Source organism: Triturus cristatus, chromosome 5_1 (genome assembly GCF_964204655.1).
Source record: "Triturus cristatus chromosome 5_1, aTriCri1.1, whole genome shotgun sequence".
NCBI lineage: Eukaryota > Metazoa > Chordata > Amphibia > Caudata > Salamandridae > Triturus > Triturus cristatus.
Genome location: NC_140587.1, coordinates 764,641,942 through 764,665,146, shown reverse-complemented (window position 1 = coordinate 764,665,146; position 23,205 = coordinate 764,641,942). Strand labels below are relative to the sequence as shown.

At 41.1% G+C, this 23,205-nt stretch overlaps 1 protein-coding gene across 1 annotated transcript in view; it reads left to right on the top strand.

The window, feature by feature from the left end:
• Positions 1 to 20,078, top strand: part of LOC146831443 (histamine H3 receptor-like) — a 50,998-nt gene extending 30,920 nt beyond the window's left edge. The window contains exons 3-4 of the mRNA XM_085603913.1: positions 15,546 to 16,172; positions 20,007 to 20,078. Coding sequence (XP_085460039.1) covers positions 15,546 to 16,172; positions 20,007 to 20,078 — 699 coding nt within the window. The remainder of the gene's footprint in view (positions 1 to 15,545; positions 16,173 to 20,006) is intronic.
• The last annotated feature ends 3,127 nt before the right edge of the window (positions 20,079 to 23,205 follow it).

Here is a 23,205-nt window from a genome sequence, read left to right as displayed (position 1 = left end):
AGCACTGCAATTAATTACAAATTAAACTACCCTCTTCCACATTAAGGATGGTTGCAATGTCTTAGGCTATCCTTATTGATCTCTGGGCAATTGGTCCCATCCGCTGACCCTTCAAGTTGCGTTAATACGGCTAGCGTACTGAACTCTACGGAATTTGTCACATCTGGTGACCCTTCCCTTGGTGAAGATATGAGCTACTATCTGCCTTCAAAGTAGGCTAAGCCCTACCAGCCATGAAAAATCAAACTACTCCATAGACTTGGTCATAATTTCTCGGGTTAGCCTTGCTGATTTGATTATTTCTCAATAAAAAGGAGCCTTTATATACCTGCTGGCACGTAAGCTACATTATTCCACAAGTACAGCTTTGTCTCACATACCCAATGTATATTAATTATGTTCTAGCCTTTATAGCTCTAGTATGAATGAATGAATGAAAGAATGGGTAAGAGAACTTAAAAAGCACGAACGTTCATTCAGGGTCGACTTTAACACTGGGGGGTGCCAAGTGCAACAATCATTTTTGTTGCCCTCACGCCACATGAACGCGTCCTCGGATTCTCTCAGTACCACTGGGCAAAAGTGCTACTCATCTTTCCAAGTTATTGCTAAACACAGCACCCCCTTGAGGTCAGCGCCCTGTGCTGCTGCATCGGTCACACTGCCATAAAGCCAGCCCTGCGTTCAGTACCTCTGATTCCTGATACTCGTGGTCGTGATTTCTGAAAGAGAAAGTAAACACAGATGAGCTTTCAGATAGTGGCAATAGATGCATAATTGTCTCTTAGGCTGTTGATATTAAAGTGTGAAGTCCGCAGGTGTCACAAAGAGGGAATGAGTACGTTCCATATCTATCATTTGTGGAAGTGGGAATTGGAACCCAATGTACAAGAAAGTCGCACAACAATAGCTATTTCTGCTTACTGAATGCTTTACAACCTGACCTTTATTTTGACTCTGATATAGTACTTTTTTGCAGTACAAAAGGACCATTCGGTAGCATTTGAATAATCCTACCCCATTAATATTAGACTCCCATTCACCTTGCAGAAACAAATTAGATACAATGGGTATACTTTAGGAGTCAGAAAACTATTTCTGAATAAGCCTTTTTCACGTGTGTTAATTAACCCTAGACAGTGAACTCCGCTTGCGGAGTTTGCGGAGTTTTCCGCGTTACGCGGAGCTCATGGAGTTCCGAAAAACTCCGGTTTGCGAAGCAGAATTTTTTTCCTCGTTTGCGTCCACCAACATCAAGTTGGCGGGCGAGAGCGAGGAAAATCCACCTCCTGGCGAGGTTTTTCCTTGTTCGCGATCATCAACATCAAGTTAGCTTTCCAAGCATGGAAAATAAACCGCCCGATGAGATTTCTCAATGCGAGGGGGTCAGGTTTCTCATTACGAGTGGTCACGTATGCTCGCGACTGCTCGTGTTGAGAAACTGCCCGTTCGCGTTGAGAAAGCTGCCGCTCGAGTAAAAATCTACTCGAGCGGCAGAAAGAAAAGCAGCGCTCGCTTGCGCTGTGCATGGTGCCGTTTTTTCTACCACACTACGCCGCTTGCGGAGCTTCACGCAGCGGAGTTTTTTTACCACTTCGCGGAGTTTTGCATAGCACAACTCCGCAAACTCCACCCAGGGTTAGTGTTAATGGGGATGGGGGCGTCAGGGTGGCTTATTGTGCAATGGGTTCCATATTCCAAGTGTTACCACGTAACTATCTAATATCTATCTTTCTAGTTTGCAATTTTCCATTGTCTATTTATTTGTACTTTGGTATGTGTGTTTCTATGTATATGTTTCTATGGGCCTCACGTATCAAAGGGTTTTACTCATTCTGTGTCTGTAGGGAAATGCGTTGTGTCTCCTCTTTTATTTCCATAGTGAATCAACATATGGGTGTTTGTTTCTGGTTTGTGAACTTGATGAGGAGTCTTTTGCGCAATTACAATTTTTTAGGTCTGAAAAAATCTTAGAACAAATGATCCGTGGTACAAAATATAGGGATCCTGGCGCTCCACGCAGCTGAACGGTGCTGAAGGGTGGAGAGAACCACCAGCCTCCCCAAATCTAGTGGCCATAGGCTACAGAAATACGCAATAACAATCCCCAGCACACGTTTAATAATCAACAAATACTGGATAGCAGTAGCACACTTAAGTCCACTAGAATACAAAATAAACAGCACAATAAAGTTCCTTGGGGCAGATTTATGAGCCCCTTGCGCCACTTTTGCGTCACTTTTAACATGGGAAAAGTGACGCAAAAGTGGCGCAAGGGGCTCATAAATCTGCCCCCTTGTTCCTTAATTTCTTTTCTTCAGGTTCCTTTTCATTCAAACAAGATCTTAGCCAGCCAACATGTGTTTCGTCGCCACAGTGGGAATACAAGCCCGCAACTTTTTCAAGGCTAAGTAGAGATACAGAATAACTCACCAATGTATTAGCGTCTTGACATGTCATGTCACATGCACAATTCCTCACTACCACCACCGTGTCTAATTCAAATGGTGTACAAAAAATCTTTAATGATATGATATCAACCTGCACCTTGTGACACACCGTAGTTCTGATGTGCTTACTCAGGATAGTAGCCTTTCTACACATTTAATATACTATACATTTTCCCTCTTGTTATACAGATTGTTAAGACAAGAGACATTAGAGGTTAGTGATTACTCGTTGTATAGCACAGATTAATGTGTAAGGTAGGTGATTATTTTGGGTGGAAGAACGTTCTGTTATTGTGAAGTTAAGCACTCAGGCACTTTATGTTTGGGAGTGTGTCACGATAGAGCATGTCACGACATTGGCTGGTCCAATGCTCGGACGCCGGATATGGAGTAATGGTGAGATAGATTCATGTAGAAAATAAATACACTCACATTGCACATTTCTGTTGTTCTATCTGCCCATCTTGTGAATATTGGCACACCAGATATTCTTGTGTTTTGTACACTTGGCCAATTATGTCTATTTATTTGTTGTGTGTCACAAGGTGCAGGTTGATATCATATCATTATCATGTGCCAACCATCCCAATCAGCATATATCACACATCACTATAGTAAGCTAACAAACTCACCATCATAACTATGCACAACCAATATCATAGCCGATGCATCTACCAACATATGTCTACATATCCTCCATCATATGTCTACCAATTCAATATTATACACCCAACACCCACCATCATAAGTACACACAACCAACGTTAGAATCCATCATATCCTCCTTCATATGCTAACACACTCACTGTCATATGTTCACACAACAAATATCAATAATAAACACACCTACATGTCTACACATCTACCACCATAGGTTAACATAGGCACCATCATACAACCATATAACCAACATTGTACACCAACTCATCCAGCACCATACATTTACAGACTATCATAAACCTACACATGTTTTATCATATGTCCAAACAACTGACCTCATATAACAGAATACCCATACACTAATAGACCCACAAAACAGCAACACATACGTCATCACACACTAGCATCATCATACATCAACAGTCAACATAATTTGCCAACACACCCCATCATATGCCAGCACATATTTCCCATCATAAGTCAGCACAACCCCATCATGCACCAACAATCGCATCACTATACCTCCACACAATGACTATCATAAGTAGATGCACCAGAGATATGCAATTTTAAAAAGTAAAGCGCCTAAGAGCAAAAATCTCCACTAGCGGTTATCAGGTTTTGTGAGAACAGTAAACATCACAAGTTCAAACCGACTGGGATGGAGCGCTGGCCAGAAACAGAGGCCAGGCTAGTCAAGCTGAAAAAGTTACCTTCAGGAGTAAAGCACAAAATTGGGTCTCCAGGGGGTCCACAAGAAGCAAGGAGAGTGTCGCAGATGGTCGTTGCTGTAGCACAAAGAGCAAGCCATGTTTGAAGACAATCATCACTGTAGCACGAAGATCCTGTCAGGCGCTGTGGATGATCGTTGCTAGAGATTCACTTTAGTGATCACTGTGGGCTGCCGATGCTGTAGGGTGAAGTGCAGATCTTGCTTTGCGGGGCATCTCTGGTGTTCATTGTGGCACATAGAGTGAGGTTCAATGGTGCTTCGCATTGTCGAGTGGTCCAGGCAGCAAGATATTAGTGAGAACAGACCAAAACTTCAGAATTTCCCCTTTACTTTGAGAGAGAGCTCAACACCTCTTAGGATCAGTAACTCACTCCAACAGAGGCCAGCAGAGCTCAAGCAGGTCAAGTTGCAGGTCCAGGCAACAGGTCAGAGAGGTAGTTGCAAGGAGACTCTGGAGCATGTCATGTCCCACTGGCTCAGAACAGGAGGTCAGTCAGTTACCCCTTGGAATACCTCCAACCTGGGGTGAAGGATGCAGGTCCTGTCTTCCTTCTCAGTAAGCAGGGTAGCATGGTAGAAGAGCAACAGAGCAGCAGGGGCAGTCCTGGGGCTCACTTAAAAGTAGAAGTTTCTAGAGACGTACATCCCCTAGAAGGGCCTGGAATTTCCTGTATCCCTGCCCTGGCAGCAGCTTGTCTGGGGGCACTATAGACTGGTGTCAAACCCTTTGTGAGTGTGCTCAGGCAGAAGCTTTGTGATGTGTAAATGTGCTAGGTGACAGCTATGCCCATATGAAGTCAGAGATGGGCTATCCTGGAAACAACTATCCCCCCTTTGTCTCACTGGGAGCAATACACAAAGGCCAACTGCCAGCTACACCTAGTCATGTCACCCAGGATACTGGCAGCAGGCACGAAACAGTTAGGATAAGAAAATGTCAACTTTCTAAAATCACTGCAGCACTCGAGACACACACTAGTGTTAGCTTGTCCAGAGGGGTAAGACAGATGAATAGGAGTTTTATAATATGTTTTTATTTTGTGGCAGGTTGAAATCTTGGAGATCACTACATTACAGTTGTGGTTCGCAGGACAGACTTTTGTCGCTAGTTAACACCAAAGTGACAGGTGAGAACATTAGATAGATGGCAGGACAGCCATTTTGTTAAATATGTCGCATATCATATTTAAGCAGAATTTTTTGCATTTTAGAACGATCAAAGGACATCCTTCAGGTGTTCCTTTTAACACGTGGCTGGAGCCTTTAATGTATTTGTGGGCAGCGCGCTATTATCTAAGACGAATTTAGGTAACGTGATCTCCCTCTAAGTCTAGTGTGTAAGGCATGGATACCCCCACTAGAATGAGAATTAGCACAATATGGGTGGAATGTCCCACTGTCACTATCAACCACTTAATTCACATTATCGGCACTGTTTTCTTTCTTCAGTCTTCTTTTTTCTTGGATGTGGCTATTCACTTCTCAGTGGCACCATAAGGATGACTTTTACTGCTCAATTCGTTAAGACTTAAGATTTGCTTTCCCGGATAATGAGAGATTTGCAGAGTTATCAATTTGTTGTACATGATGTAACATATATTTAAAATGTATATGTTCTGTTGTAGATAGCCCCTGACAAAGGGTGTCGAATACACCCGAAATGCATTGGGACTGATTTTCTTCATGATTGTCAAGAAGTTGTACTTCACACATTGAAGTTTCATATGATTTATGAACTCTGCTTCAGAATAAAAGGAAGCGTTGAGAAGAAATACGGATGAAGTTATTGTCTTATGTTGACCTTCAGATGCACTGAAATATTTTTGTTTGTGTTTACACTGAGTACTTTTTTATTTTTTTAAACTGTTAATCAGTATTAAGTTCGATGTATAACATTGATGATACACTAATTCATGAGTGCTAAAGGTAGTGCTCTCTCTGTTTAGGACTGTTGGGCCCTAGTTAATTTTTCTCTAACTTTCTAAAAGAGGCATTTTCAAAATGGTGATGTAAAATCCGACTTCATCATTAAAGAGGGTTTTAAATTATAATTCTTTAGACACCAAACTTGACAGTCCTATTGCCTCCTAATTGGAAGTTACCACTTATTAAATGTAATAAGGGAACCCAATATTACCCTATTGGAGATGCAGCCCTCATAGTACTGAAAAATGAATGTAGGAGCTTTCCATCACGTGGGCATGTAAAACTTAAACATATACTTCCAATTTTTTTATGTAAATCTGTTTAATTAAGAAAGAGAAGAAGAATCAGCATGCACACAGAATGTCGCTTACAACCCTTTGGCGGGCCGGCCGCGTGATGAGCTAAACGATCAGAGGGCAAGGGTGAAGCATTGTGAGGCTATGCATGGATATTGGATTACACAGCAAGTCACCTACAACCCAAGCAGGGCTGGCCGCGTAGTATGACAGTCAAATGCGGTAGTTGCAAGTTTTAGGGCTTCTCCAAATGGGAAGAACCATAACAAACAAATGGACTCAAACATAAAACAATATACCAACAAAAGAAGAGGAAAAGTGAGAGGAGGGGATAAGCCCCCCAATACTCTAAGAAGATATAGAGTGAAGAAAATAAAATAGACAGAGAAAAAATAGACGAAGAGACGAGGAGAAAGAGAAGAGGAAGGGAGGGTGGGACACAAGGGGTGGTTATTGCAGAGAGCGTGGCCGGGATGACAAATCGCAGATTGTTGACATTGGAGTCAAGGGAGTGTGTCGGAGATAGAGAGATGTATTGCATCTAGAAAAAGGCGTAATCCCGGAGTTTCGGATCATTTCTGTAGGATGTTCCATCCTACAGAAATGATCTATTAGTGGTTGCCAGAGTTTGGTAAAGTGGGTGTCTCGGGACTGTAATCGCGCAGTGAGTAATTCCATCGCCATGATATGCCACAAGCGAGTGAACCAAATAGTGACTGGGGGAGTCTCAGCTTTTTTCCAATATAGGGCAATGAGTTGTTTAGCCGCGCCCAACATATGAAGACAGATATGCCAGTCTCTACGTGTCAGAGCATGTAGATTATCAGGCTTGATACCCAAGAGAACCGTGGCTGGAGTTTCAGGCAGGGGGAAGCCAAGAACCAATTTGATGTGGCTGAGGATCTCTTTCTAGTATGTGGCCAGAAGTGGGCAAGTCCATCAGATGTGAAGGAAATCTCCGGGAGAGTTCGAGCTTTGCTAGCAAAGCGGAGAGGATGTAGGGAACATTTTATGTAGCCTGTACCTCCAACTTTTTAAATACACTGCACCCTACCCTCTTGGCTGTGTAGGGTCTACCACAGACTTGAACTAATTGTCTTAAAAAGGGAGATTTGGGCCTGGCAAAAAGGTTTATTTTGCCAGGTTGAAATGGCAGATAAAAACTTCACACACAGGCTGCAGTAGCAGGCCTGAGACATGTTTAAAATTACTACTTAGGTTTGTGCCACAATAAGTGCTGCCAGCCCACTAGTAGCATTTAACTTACATGCTCTAGGTACATGTAGTACCACTTTACTAGAAACTTACAAGTAAATATTTGTGGCAATTAGTGTAAGCCAATTTCACCAGGTTTAAAGGAGAGAGCACAAGAACTTTAGCATTTGTTAGCAGTGGAAAAGTCGGTAAGGTAGGTAAATTCCTAAAAGCCAACATAAATGGCTTCAGAAAACAGGAAGTAAGGCAAAAGGTTTGGGGATGACCCGACAGAAAGGGCCAAGTTAAACATCATCGTACTCCAAAATATCCAACATCATGGACCCAAACAACTGTCCCCGAGTGTGGACAAATACCAACACAACAAGAGTGGACCAAGCTGCAAAAGATGTGTGTGCTCTCTCTCTTTCACCCATCCCATTTTCCACTGTTTTTGTCACTAACTCCATTAAACGTTGCAGCAGTAGTCACAATTAAGTGAGGAGGTGGTGGATCCCAGTTGTTCCTGCAGGACCAGCGACTGCACCATTCTAGTTGGTGTATGTTGTGCGCTGACAGAAATAATGTCTGTAAATTTGCATTCATGTGCTTGCATAGGTTTTTGCCTGTGTTACTTTATCACATTGACCCTGATTCTTAATTTCTTGCCCACATTAAATCTATTACAAGTAACAGGCCCAGACCCAACATTTCCATCTAACTGTTGCCTAATATGTAACTGTCCCAGGCAAGCAAATTGAAAGAGCAAATATTACCCTACACTTTTGAAACTCTCCTCCTCTCAGTCATCCACACAGTATTCTGTACCAGTAGGGGGCAAAATCAGGGATAATTGTAACATAGGACTATATCAAACCTACATAGGGTTCTAATGGGACAACAACCCTTCTATTATTGGATATATCTTCTGATTTTAAATGGTTGATTATCCTGTCCTGCTCCAGAGACTCATATCAATAGGGATCTGAGGCTTCATCTTCCACTAGATCTATTCCTTCCTGATTATTATATCCGTCATTCACTCTTGCTCTCACTCTACTAATTGGGCTTGTCCTATTCCCTCAAAAGAAGTTCTTTAAGGCTCATACATGTCAAACCACTACAAGAATATACATCTTCTTTCAAACCCACTGCTACAACTAACGTGGATAACACACACATGTTACAACTAACTTTTTCACCCATCCAGGTTGGACTTTTGTGACATTGGTTGATGTCTCATAGCTCTAGGCCATTGGATGTGAATGGATTAGCACAGAAGTCATTCACATTACTAGCCTATGGTAAAAGGACCAACTACCCATCATCTAGCAAAAGGAGCTTAGCCTAACAATTAAACCATCACCCTAAGTAAAAAAATCTTAATTTGATAATGCATACAAACATCTGTTTGATACCTTAAGGCATCAAGTTACTAAGGTAACATTTTACAAGATGAGATGCCTAAGTCGAATCTTCCCCTAAAAAGAGTTTCAGCAAAAAAGTTATTTAGTGTTGTAGGCTTTCAACTAACGCTTGTGAATGAAATATACCATAGAGCACTCACCAAAGTGATTGTAAAACTAAAGCTTCAATAGGGAATCAAGAACACAGCTTTGAGAATTATTAAACTTAATGTCAGGTCACACATTTCTCCTGTACCTCAATCTCTCCACACAATGCCTCTGGCAAGATGCGTACCCTTCAAAGCAATATGATTATTTCATCATGCCATTCAAGGTTTAGGAACTACACTTCCTTCACCAAAGACTCTGGATATAATATTAGTGCAGATAGCCTCTTTCCAGACTAGCTCTACTTTTACTGTCTGTGCCTTCAACAAAGTCAATACAGGTGGAAACTCCTTTTTGGTCAAAGCAGTTACTCTATCTCCCTGCAAGAATGACAATGTTTTGTAAACCTATTAACTTTTAAAGATCACTAAAAATCCTGCTCTTGCAACATTCCAAAATAGTTAGGTATCTACATATTCAAAACCTCTATTATTCCTCAGTTCTGCAACACCTATTGCTTATGCAAATCAACGCCTCCACATTATGTTTTAGAGCATGTCTCCACACCTCATACACATCAAATGACCCTGCCTACGCAGGTCAACCTACAATCAACCCTATATTTCATCCCTGCACTCTACAAAGGATGTGCAGGATCCTGATGCCCATTGGAGCACTTTGCAACGCAGTCAGTGGCAGGAAGCTCTATATAAATGCAACAATACAATTCCTCTTTCAGCTCCCTCACTCTCATTTGTTATTAATTCCTAGTTCCTTTTTTGTGTGCCTCCTGCCCTCTCCCACATATTTTATTCATGGCGGGTACTTTGGTGTTAGTGCCCCTCTTAAAAATTACCTCACCAGTGGTGGAGTAAGGGGCCAAAATATTGTATGCCTGATGTGGCCAATTTATTCAAACTGTTTTTGTTTTACTGGTATCGCTCCCCCTGCCCCTCTCCCGTACACACATAGGACAACACACACACCATCTGGCACCTATGTTTTATTTTTATATTATAAAACACTTACTAGGCTTTCTAAGCCTCAATGTGCTCAGTGAATATTAACAATTCCACACAGCACCTTAAGGCCCTACAAACAGGAGTACACAATATCCCGCATTACTCAGAATGATGCATGGATGGTTGGTCAACATTATTTCAAATACTTTATTTTATAGTTTTCAATAAATTGTTGTAATATAGATATATTTACTCATTCACATATACATAACAATAACGTACAAACTGTCAGTGTGACCAATCCTCCTCTTTGTGCCATGGCATGCTACACAGTGATTAGAAAGTATATTCTATTACGTCTTCGTACTCGCCCAAAAATCGAAAAGTTAGCTGCTAAGCCTCTGATTTCTCTGAAGGTAAACACCATTTCTTTCCCAGTCATTTAGAAATGAGGGTGTTTATTAAGGGGCAGTTAAAGGTTAGGTGTTCCAAAGATCCAACAGTAGCATTACCACAGCAACAAAACCTTTCATAGTTGGGCAAACTGTGATACATCCCCAAATCTGCTATGGTGGCAGACACCCATAGGCACAATTTCAAATGTAAAAGTTCTGATGGGTTGTCTAGGCAAGATTGGTATATTCTGATTCTTGGAGGAACAAATTCCAATTCAAAACAAGTTGATCTAAACGTGAACTAGTCCTTTATTCGCACTCACACATAGGAGTGGGTATGAGAAAAAAAACCAAGGGGTGGCACAGCCAACACGTGTTTCGCCCCCTACATGGCCTATAGGCCTGGGGCTTCTTCAGGGCGGGTATTGCTGGAAATAGAAGTTTCAACGATGTGCTAGAGAGATAGAGTAGGATTCTCAAGTCTTGGCTAATGCCTGGTACGAGCGTTCTGTTTGATTCAGTTCTAGCTAGAACTGAATCAAACAGAACGCTCGTACCAGGCATTAGCCAAGACTTGAGAATCCTACGCTATCTCTCTAGCACATCGTTGAAACTTCTATTTCCAGCAATACCCGCCCTGAAGAAGCCCCAGGCCTATAGGCCATGTAGGGGGCGAAACACGTGTTGGCTGTGCCACCCCTTGGTTTTTTTTCTCATACCCACTCCTATGTGTGAGTGCGAATAAAGGACTAGTTCACGTTTAGATCAACTTGTTTTGAATTGGAATTTGTTCCTCCAAGAATCAGAATATACCAATCTTGCCTAGACAACCCATCAGAACTTTTGCTAAAATTAGGGGGATAGGGGTTTCCCCCTGTCATTGGGCAAGAACCAGTACCTCTCGACCAACGCTTAATACCTGGCGAGTAAGGGATAGGGGCCTTTCTCCCCTCCTTTGAAGAAAAACAATTTCAAATGTAGTTTACTATCTTTATCAGTAAAGTACAACAAATGTTCTCAAGGGCGTCCACGTTTTCCTTTGTACGGTGATATCAACATCTGCTTTGATTCCCACTGGAGTATTTCTGCTTTTAAAAAAACCCGAAAAAGTCAGAAATTAGCCCACACCTGCCATTCTACCGACCGAACATAGAAAGCGAATTATTTTCTAAGCTCTTGCTCCAAGAACTTCATGTTTAGTGGTGGAAGAGACCAACCTTAGCCCTGTGACACACAATTTTAGAACCTTGAGTGTCAGAGATCTAGCAAAGTTCAAGACAATCTGTGAGGCACACAAGCTTAGTTCAGGACAGACAGGGTAATTGGGGGTGCTTTCTCTATGCAGGGCAAAGGGTTTCTAGAGAAGAGGTTAGTATTAAACAAGACAGTACCTGGAGTCAGGGAGGGAAACAGAACAGAAGAAGGTAACAACAGGCAGTGAATAGGGGACTGCATGTCTTTATTGAAAACTATAAAGCTAACACAAGTAAAAACAATATGATAAAGTCATGGAAACAATAGACAAGGTATCATAAATGATAGTTTGTCTGCTCCTCAGAGTTGATCTCTCTGGGAGGTGAAAAGGATCCTACAAGATGGCAAGGAGCAGATTAAGTTCCCACAGTTCAGCGAGACACCCAGCAGCTCTTATGAAGGAGCTCTGGGTGTCTCTCAACGCCAAAGGCACAAGCTTTGGGGTCTAACTGGCACCAATGGAAGAAATGAAAATCAGGATAAACACCCAAGAAGGCAAAGGAAAACAATGGCTGGAAGGTACACAGAAACAGGAACTGGGCTCAGGGAAAATCTGCACTCACATAAGGGTCAGGACAGGAATGCACAAAACGTAATATACTAGAAACCTGCACACTATCAGAACAGGAATATAAAGTCGGAACAGGAACACAGAAATAAAAGAGAAGGAATATAATAATCCACATTTGTAAGGCGCGAACAATCGCCAGCGCCGGGGATCGAACCATGATCCCCAGAATCCGGAGTCAGTCGCCCTGGCCGCGGCGCCACAGCTCTTCCACCAAGAGATATGCATATACAATGCAGGTCTGGTTGTCTTCAGTCAGAACTATAAACAAGACAAACACAGGACCAAGGAGGCAGGATAAACAAGAGAAAGACAACAAACACAATAACTAATCAGAATAGGAACATGTAATCAAACAACAATGAAAACAGTAATCAAGCCTGCAGTATAGTAGGAGGATCAGTAGAGTTCAAGGAGGCTCAGTAGCACGGTCAGCTGTGAGCCCCTGCACGCTAGGCTGACAGGGCAGTAACAGCTGGCAGGTCAGTGGAGGAGCACAGGTGAAGGGAGAGAGCCAAGTACAAGGAATCAACCAGGGGCAAGGAATCTGGGAACCATCAATTAAGGGAAATCAGTTCTGAGACTTGGAAAGAAGAAGACTATGGAAAACAGCAGACAGAAGACAGAACACAGGAAATCCAGCAAAAGAGAACAGGTCAGAGCCAAGAGCAAGAAAAGTCCAAAAGACAAGTTTAAAGAGGTCAGATTTAGGATTCAGGAATCAAGATAGAGAATATAATACCACCATCATGACTTGATCAGGGCAGACTTGGGAGACTGAAAGGACTACAGGAACCATGATGAATCAGGAAGATAATGCAAAGCCTGGATGGGTATATGAAGTGGATCTGGGAATGCAGTGTAGAAGTGTATACAATCCTATTTAGGGATAAAGGCAGGGCACTGGAAGGACTTGGTGAGTGCCACTCAGTGGCCAGATGGTAAACTCCTAACACTGAGTATCAATCATGCCCATGTCTTTATTCCTGTGCATCTGCTTTGTACCTACCGTTCTTAAATATATATTCCTATTAATGCAACCCGGTTAATTTAAACCTGAATTGGATGAGTGTATATAATGAATTGAATGCACCATTTTTCCCATTAAAAAGTCAAAGAAAAATTATGCAGTGCAGGGAAATAGGACTGGAGAATCTAGGTCTTCATTGTTCTCGGGCAGTTAATCCTTATTCAGGCGTAAACTGGAGTTTGCAATTAAATCAATTGTACAATGTAAGTGAAATTACTGTACATGGTGGACTTTCCCTGCACTAATTTTGTGAGTTAGGGCCTGCTGAAGGTTCTGCAAGGCAAAACACAACACCGCAGAAGCAGGGAACAAATAATGTATGCTCTATGATTGCATAATCACCATGAATATGAGAAAAACTCGGAATGGTAATATATTATTGCACAAGGTAAATAGTACTGTACTTGCTTTATTGTTTCTTACCCGGCGCGATAATGCCTCCTTATAAAGTGGCGGTGTCAGAATGAGTCCCTACGTCAATTAGGTAAGTGAACCTGCATTCTTTTGAGGCAGCAGATGGTCAGATTGTAGGATGTGGAGGACATTCTCATTCCATAAACTATCGGAGGAGCTGACTCAGCACCATTCGGCATGAGAAGCACCAATAATCCCAGAAACTATTAAACAGTGCTTGGGGATGTAGAATCACACAGACCTTGTCATCTTGTTCCTGGTGTTTCTCATTTGCACTCCTGGTCCCGTATTATGTAATGGGCGCACTGTCTCTGTTTGCACCATGATGCACCTTTAAAAGGGTGTACCAAACGCAAACAAGGAGAGTGCTCCCTATTACAATCAAAGTGCTGCCCCCAGGGCAGCCTCGAACTCGCTGCTGCCCTGGTTGCAGCACATTCAATGAAATACAGAGAGACTGATAACAAGTTGCTCTGTAATTCACAGTGCAGGTGGCAACCGGCCTGCACTTTAAAGAGGGAGCGGAGATTCCTCTGCCGGAGGATGTCTGGGGTGTGCATGGGACCTCCTTTCACCCTCCCAGAGGGCTGCATGCAGAGACTGCACGCAGTGCACCACTTTTTGTAGCACACTATCTGTGCATCTCCTGAAGGCCTTTTTGCCTCAGCACCTGCGTCCATAATATGGTGCAGGCGCGGAAGCAAAGTGATTCCCTCATTTGCATGGGTCACGGCCTCATGCCAGTGATAGAACACCCTCTGAAAACAGTGCTGGGTCTATAAGTGTGCAAGCACAATCAATTTTACATCAGGGGCTGCAAAAGCATGTGCAACTCTTCCTGTAATGCGATAATGTCATGGGGCACACACAGTTCATTCATAAGCCAGTTTCTCCCTCTGAACACTGTGTGTATGTAATACAGCTCCTCCTGCAGTTTTACAGATTCAGCATGCACATTAATTTTCTCCTTCTCTAATTTAATGCTTTTCATTGTTCCATACAACTCAAAGTGGTTTATAGGGTTTTTAGGACTCGCCTGACCCAGCGCATGCGCTGGTCTGGCGAGACATTTGGTGAGGGCTCCAAAAAGTGCTACCATGGCCAGCCTAGAGCTACAGTGCATGTGCACACCGTGAGCCAATGCTTCAATAGATTGCAGCAGTTAAAACAAGCATTGGCATAGCCAATAGGTCTCGCTTTTGGGACCTTATAAGTATTTAGTTATGCAACTGTTGCATGGCTAAACACTTATAAGGTCCCAAAGGCGAGACCTATTGGCTATGCCAATGCTTGTTTAGATTGGCACAGTTGACATGGTTTATTTGGTCTGATGTTGGCCATGATCTTTTGATTTTACTAAAACAAAAATGTTTAAAATGCATAACTAAAGGGGCTTTCAGACAGCCTTCTTCATCCATTAGTCTGTTAATGTGCCATTTACATTTTTCTTCTGCTCACTACAGTGCACTGCATGTGGAAAAGGGTCAGTCCACTTCACCCATTGGCTACCTTCTTTGTGAATGACAACATGCTGCTCCTTCACAAGCAGCACATCCAGTTCAATGCCAGGGTGTACTATGGCAATGTGTTCCTTTTGAGAACAAAAATATTTTAGTTTTTAGCCATTGAAAAGTGCTGAACAGTTCCGCTAACAATAAAGTTTTGCAAAATACATAACAAAACAAGCATTGACAAAGCCAAACCACTGGTGGCTAAGGCAGACCCATTGGTGTTGCCAGGTCCTGTTTTCACATATGAGAATGGAGTGAGGATTTAGAGGTTATGGCTGCTCCTGAGTTTTGCTATAGGTCATGTGGAAGTACTATGCACCTGTACTGTGCCTCATATTAGAACGCTCTGGTACACTTGCAAATTAAGTGACTGGAGACCGTGGACCATATTTAACCTGTGCCTGAAGATTGACTGAAACTATGACCCCAAAACAGGCAACACATTTTCCACTCATAAGATCATTACACAAATGCGGATTAACCGTCTACACAAACACATTCTAAATCGGGTGGGAGGAGCAGAAAAGGGCTGTCCAGCAATTTTACCCATTTTGACCGAAGCAATCTAGATTAATTGACTGTGATATTTTTTTTAGTGCCTAAATGCACACAATTTTCTTATCTATTATTTTTTAAAGGTTATCTACAGAGGACAACAGCATAACATCAGAAGCGCTGTTTTGAAAATGATGGTTGCTTGGACACTCGCCTTCCTTGTGTATGGCCCAGTGATAATATTCTGGGAATATGTAGCCGGCTACAGCAACATTCTAGAGGGGGATTGTAATCCTGAGTTCTTCTACAACCAGTACTTCCGGCTGTTGTCATCCATTATTTTCTTCTTTACCCCCCTTGTCGGCATTCTTTATTTCAACCTGAACACCTACGTTAATATCAGACACCGCACAAGGATGAGACAGAAATCTTTGGTCATAAACACCACAGACTCACGTCCTATTTTCACCATTGCATATTTGCCAAACTGTAATGGCAACAAAAACTCGCCTTCAAAACAAGAAAGGAAAGAGAAGCATGACTCTTTTTTTAAACATAGTAAACTATTCAATAACCTCCTGTCCAATGCATCTTTCAGCAGAACTGTTGTTTTGGAGCACCGTGTAGGAAACACACCAAGAACATCTCCGCCTACCACACACAGTGCATTGCTGTCTGCAGATATCAAAATTGCGAAGTCCCTAGCAGTTCTAGTGGGCACATTTTGCCTTTGCTGGGCGCCCTGCTCCTTGCTTATGATTGTACGTGAAGTATGCCAACAAGATTGTATACCAACAGAGTGGTCTGATACCGCTTACCTCTTCACTTACCTTAACTCCTCACTCAATCCCTTTATTTATCCATTATGTCACCCAGCCTTTAAAAAAGCTTTCATTAAAATATTGTTCCCTGCGATATGTAGATGTAAAAGTGCCTCAAGGAAATCTGGGAATGCTAGAAAGAACATGTCAAGGGAAGAATTTTAAGATAGGAGAGGAGGATGAGTGAAGTACTGGTGCAAACAGAATAAGGGATAAGGAAGAATAGTCTTAGCCATGTTTTTGTTTTGTAAGAAATGGTTGGCAGTCCTCGAGAAATTAGGTATAAAGATCAAATGCGAATGTTTTATATTTTTTAATAGTAGCAAAATAAATATACTAATGTATTTTTTGTTATGTAAAATTCTTTAAAAAAAATCTTATTATGTGAGTTATATTTGCAGCTATTTGCTTTGGAATGAAGTGTTTTGCAATTATTATGGATTTTTTAAGAAGTGCTGATTCAGTAAATTCAGCTAATTAATAAAGACAAATCTGGGTCTGATTAAAGTTTGTTGGATGAGTCACATCACAAATGTGACGGATATCCCACCCGCCTTATTACACATACATTATATTCTATGGCACTTGCAACAAGACAGACAGGACATCCGTCATGTCTGTGACATAGTAACCCGTCGGCCAAACTCTCTATGAGCGGCATCTCTCAAAGTCTGAAAAATGATAAAAGATTGAATAAAGAGCACCTTCAGTAAAAAACATCACCAAAAAAAACACACAGATAGAAAGTAAAATTAGAAAATACTGTTGGTAAACAAGACTAAACAGAAATAAGACAATTTACAGTTACAGTATTTTAAGGTATAAAAGAACAAAGGAGCTGAGCAGGAGAAGTTGAAGTGCTCTTCGCTCTGGAATCAATGTAACAACATCCCACACAGATGTTTCAAAGATTTAGAACTACATCTTTCTTCGATGCAGATATAACATCTCTGACGAAAGCAGTGTGGAAGAAAAGCAGGGACATGATAGGACAGCCACTCAGAAGTTTGGAATCAAGTGCATTTTGATTCCAGATTGGCAGCAATGACAAAGTGTACAACAAGGAACCAAAACAGAATGGACTCTATATCGCCAGTCGGAAGAGGAAGCAGTGGGGTTGGAAGACAGCAAAGAGGCTTAGCGGTAGAATTAAAAAGTGCAAAAATGAACATGAAATTTGGTGTATTTTAAATATAGAATCAGTGCAGTTGGCGGCACCCTTCATGAAATACCTAACAGCAGTAAAAACAGTTTTGGATTCCGACAATTCACACTGAACTATAATCCATAACGCAGCGCTAACTGTTTTAGAGCTTCATGTTTATAGTTGCTAAAGTGGTGATTAAACCTTTCAAACTTCAGAAAAACAGAGTGAAAAAATAATGTATACCCCTATTTATAATATTGGAATATATACACTTTATATTGTTTTTGTATGGCCTGATTGCAATGATTTTAATTAATTTTGCAATAAGAATTATGTAATGTGGGACGTCCAATGCAATCCAATTAATGTTTACGGGGAAGACAATTTAAAAATTATGGTAGCACAGAAAAAACACTGTATTACGCCCATTTCAATATAATCAGAGAATTGCAAATACAACTTGAAGACATAAAAAAACATTTAAAGTTGTGTAAGCTCATCTTAAATGATGATGCATGTAAATAAAGACTGAATTACCATGTTAAGAACACAGGGGATTTTACGGATATTCTTAATAAAGTATCAGCTACTGACCCCTTCATAATCTCCAAATATGAAACCTACTATTTTCAAGTGTCATCTCTACTTCTGGTATACCTGTCAACAACTGTATCTGACAATGTAATCATCTCCCCTGGAATTAAGATATACATCAGTGGCAAAAGAAAGAGAGAATAACGCAGGAAGGAGGACAGCTCATTGAGTGAAGCACTGTCTGCTGGGATATGTGTGCAACACTATGCATGCCTGTTTGTGGCCATTACACAGTCAATTACTAAACTCAAAGAATGCATTATGAAATCTGTTTGTGTATGAGGAAACCAAATGACTTCCACGGTAGTAAGAACTTTATCCAAAAACACAGTATTAGGAGGTATGAGAGCGATCACATGGTGGAGAAGAAATACATATTTGGGGGAGAGGAGACAAGCTAATTGAAGTGAATTCAAAGAGGGGATATGCATGTACGAAAAAGAATGGGGAGCTTAGAAAGTAGGAAAAGAGCAGGGTGATGAGAAAGGGAAGGACAGTGAGACTAGTGGGCTGTGCCGTAGTTAGAAAGATAGTGATAATGGCCTAGAAGAAGGATAATGATAGGATGGGCTGATTGTGTAAGGATAAATGAAAACAGTGAGGAGATATCTCAAATTCTCTATGGTCTTATTACACACTTTCTAAGCTTTGAATGATTTAAAATGAAGGCAACATTTGACTGACTTTTTTGACTAGCTCAATGTGGCATTCAGCAAGTGAGGGAATCAGGCATGGGACAGCAGAGCATGATGAGATCCTCTCTCCAGCAATGTGTCTCTTTAGCAGTATCTGTCACCATCTCAATCCCTGTCACATCCCTATTCTGAGTCACCACCCCAAACTCTGTAACATCCCCTTTCCCTGCCATGGTCTACATTTCGGCTGATACATTTGAGGAGTTGTGGAAATGAAACAAAAAAGCTATATAAGGGGGAAGCAGAAAGGCATGCTGTCCCCTAAGTTTAGAGAGGAGGAGTCTAAGGGATAACTACTGTGAAGAAACCTGATGAATATTGTTTTAACCAATTTTTGCGAACTCCCGGGACTCTCAAGGGATCGCGAATACAAAAAGGAGTAGATGAGCTCTCAATACATTCCATTAGTAGGAATGCATATTGTGGTCCTTGTTTTAGAGGTACGTACTGTAAGGAGCAGATAGTTAATTACTATTTTCAAAATAAAGTTACAATCTCGAGAGACTCCTTCGGATCGTATAAATAAATAGGGGTAGCGAAAATCCAGTGTATATAAATTATACCTATTACAACAGGATATGCACTTTCCATTCTAAAACTATGCTCTCTCGGGAGGCTTGTGAGCGTAATGCAGCAATCACTGCCCCTTTGGAGTGGATACGGAGGACTTTGCCCCTGGCTCTGGCAAGAGGCCCACAAGAGTCAACCACGCTATGTATGAGAGCATCATGGCTCTCTCGAGTGTCCCACATGAGTCATCAAGAAGGGAAAAAAGGAGTGTATAGTACAAATAACATATACAATGAAAGTATATGGTAGCTATGAAAAAAGCTTTTCAAGTAGCATTTTTAACAACTTTATCTTGTGATTTTTTAACATTTTTAAAAATGTTTGTATTTTTTTAAGGATAGAGCATGAACAAGAAACTGGGAGCAAAACTAACAACTCCTTCAAAACAAAGGGGAGAAAAATGTAGAAACAACCACTGCCTAGATGGGCATTTATGATCCTGGACAAGCCTGTTCCGTGCACCCCTTGCTAGTCTCAGAACAAATAAATGGTCTCCTTGCTATGTTCATATAAGCAGAATTGTTATCTGCTTGAGTGGTGAGTACCTGGGCAGGCACAGTGTCACCAGGTTGAAAGGATGTGGATGCCACTGATGAGTTATGAAGCTTTGCAACACAGGCTAACTCAGCCCTAACAAGGTGTTGAGGGTCCATTGCCCTTAAATGTCACCACATCTTAGTGGTACTCATGGAATTTTGCTTGTTCCGGCTGCCCCTGCTGAACATTTTTTGCATATGTCACAAATTACATATTCACAAGAAACTTTCTTTCCACCAGGCCTCATCTGAAAAAATTGGCAAACCAAGAACTCCCTGGGTGGCAGAGGTGGATGACTTGCAGGAACAGTAGTAGCTGCCGCGGTCCATGCAGGTAACAGCGATGGGGCCGTGTAGGGGTAGATTCCGAGGGACGATGCCGTGGGAAAATTAAATAAATAATAAATGTTCCCTCTGCATCATCCCTTGGAATCTCCCCTTACACGGCCCCACCACCCCACCGCTATTACCTGTACAGATCACAGCTGAGGAGTAGTGTTCTCATCTGAATCAAATGATGACATTCTGATCACAGAAAATCAGCTATGTCAGAGAGGTAGCCAAAAATGTCTAACCACAGCAAAACCCAATAGGTGAATGGAGCATAAAAAGGAAGGAATATTTTTTTACTAAATAAAGACATCCATATGAACAAATCACAGTCCTTCCTTGGTATGTCTTCCCTATCTAGAGCGTTTTGCAGGTGTTTCACGAGAGGCCCACAAGATCGTAAAAAGAGAGAGCTTTCTTAATATCTCAAATGCAATAATACATTAATGTTTTTTCTACTTTGAGCAAAACTTCTGATGTCTTACTTTATTCAGAACATAAAAAATGCACTCTTACTAACTCCAAATGTACGTTCTCACGAACTGATCGTGAGAGACGGACAAGGAGTACAGTCCCATCATGCGCCACCCAAGGTATTGTGGGTTCCGCTCCAGTTATCGTCTTGCGAGAGCTGTAAATTTGTAAACAAAATATGTAATACAATATACAATATAATTACTATACTGAATTTAATATTAAAAGATTAGCATTCAATAATAACTGACCACATGAGAAAGATCTCTGTAACATAGATCAAAACAAAATTTACAACCCTACAATCTAGCAAGCCTCCTGCAAGTCATCGTCGAGTCTCCCATGAGAGTGATCTCACACCTTAAAAAAGGATGTACATAGTGAAAACATACAGTTTACAGTACTGGAAAAACTTATCACTGTCTTTTTTAAATATAAATATGAAGTGTATGTAAGGATGCAAACAAAGACTATGAAAACTTTGCTGGGAATATTTCTGTATATATGAGATACAAAAACTAAGAAGTTGAACATTCTCAGTGCTCAAACAATGTTGGAGTAGTTAGTTTCAATGTATTTTTAAAATATATATATATATATATATATATATATATATATATATATATATTCACTGAAAAAACCATAGGTTTCACACATGTTATAGTTAGCTGGACATTTTACTGATAAAAAACCAATGAAATTCCCCCATTATAGTTAATGCAGGCAACTATAACTCACGCGACCGCAATCCTCTGCTGATGCTAATACTGTATTTAGACACTTATTTGCCCATGTCTTCTTCCATTAAATTTTAGCTATACATATATTGCAAATATTTTTTTTTCATAAAGAAACATATGTCATCAGCAGAGGATTGCGGTCGCGTGAGTTATAGTTGCCTCCATTAACTATAACGGGGGAATTTCATTGGTTTTTTATCAGTAAAATGTCCAGCTAACTATAACATGTGTGAAACCTATGGTTTTTTCAGTGAATTTGCAAGGTTTTTTAAATGCTAATTCCTAACTATAACGTGTGTGAAACCTATGGTTTTTTCAGTGAATTTGTACGTTTTTTTAAATGCTAAGTTACTTTACGCCATTCGTGGCGTGCGCGCCCACTTAACGCAGTTCGTTCTGTGCGCGCACGGTGCGCTTCGCGCACCGTGCGCCCACTTTACGCAGTTAGTGCCGTGCACGCAGGGTGGGCACACGGTGCGCTACGCGCACCGCGTGCCCACGTTACGCTGGATGGGCCATGTACGCACGATGCGCTTCACGCACCATGCGCACATGGAGGACATATTATGCGCTTCGCTGTGAAAGGTAAGCTTTTTCATTTTCAACATGTGTTATATGCCATGCACAAATGGTGCCCTTCGCGCACCGTTTGCACACGGGGTGGGGAGAGTGTGGATTGTTTTTTTTTTTTGTTTTTTTTTACCGTACGCGTAATCGGCGATTTTTCGTAAAAAAAAAAAAATGGGTTTTTGCCCATGGGGGAACTGTGGGGACCTATTAATCAAGGCTAGGTGGTAAGGAGCTGTCTAAACAGTCCCATTACATGTTTTTGGCCTTTGTTTTTCATCACCCCTTAAGAGTGCGAGAGAGAAAATGGCGGCCGCCGCTTCCTGGTTTCGACCGATTCGAATGTTTACTAAGATCTAACAGCCAATCAGAATCGCGCTCGCGCACGTCACCGTACGCGTACGGTAAGCGCACCGTAAGCGCACCGTAAGCTGGCTCAGATATATATATTGATTTAAAGGCTATTTTCTCAGAATCTACTGAACAGATTTACACCAAACCTACAAATTTCAAGGAACTCTGTTCAGCCGTTCGGGCTGTAGCTGTGTCCAAAGGTCCTATGGAAAAATGCATGGGAAAAACGCGTTTTGGGACCCCCCTTTTATCTCAGCCCCCGCTTGACGAATCCCCCCGAGACTTTCAGGGTAGGAGCGGAGCGTAGCGCCCCACCTATTTTGAAATATTCGCGAGGATTCGTCGACCGGCGCCAAAGTTATTCAAAATAGAATGTTGCGGTTTTCCTATGGTAAGAGGGTCCTAACTATAACTACCTACTGGCGACCGCCAGTAGGTAATATATATGTATATATATATATATATATATATATATATATATATATATATATATATATATATTTTAAAATCTTAGAAATTCACTGAAAAAACAAAGGTTAAAGTAATGTTATAGTTAAGTGTAATAAAGGTATGAGTTTTCAATTAAAAAAAACCTTAGAAATTCACTGAAAAAAACAAATATTAAAGTAATGTTATAGTTAGGTGAACTTCTCAATCACAACGTTAACATTTTGAACTAAAAAAAATGGAAATTCAGCAGTTATTCTTAGTATCACTAACTAAAACTTGCACCCTCGCCATGCACTGTTTATGAACTCACATATGACATCACTCATGAGATGTTCTATGATATCATTTATGACATCACTGATGACATCAATAAACTCATTTAACTGCAGAATTTATATGTTGTTTTAGTTCAAAACATAACTGTAATATTCATCATCATCATCATTAAGTCTTTATTTCAATTAAAGTAATCATAAAAGACAGCATAAACGGTATTGGGTTAAAATGCTTAAGATAAGAACACAC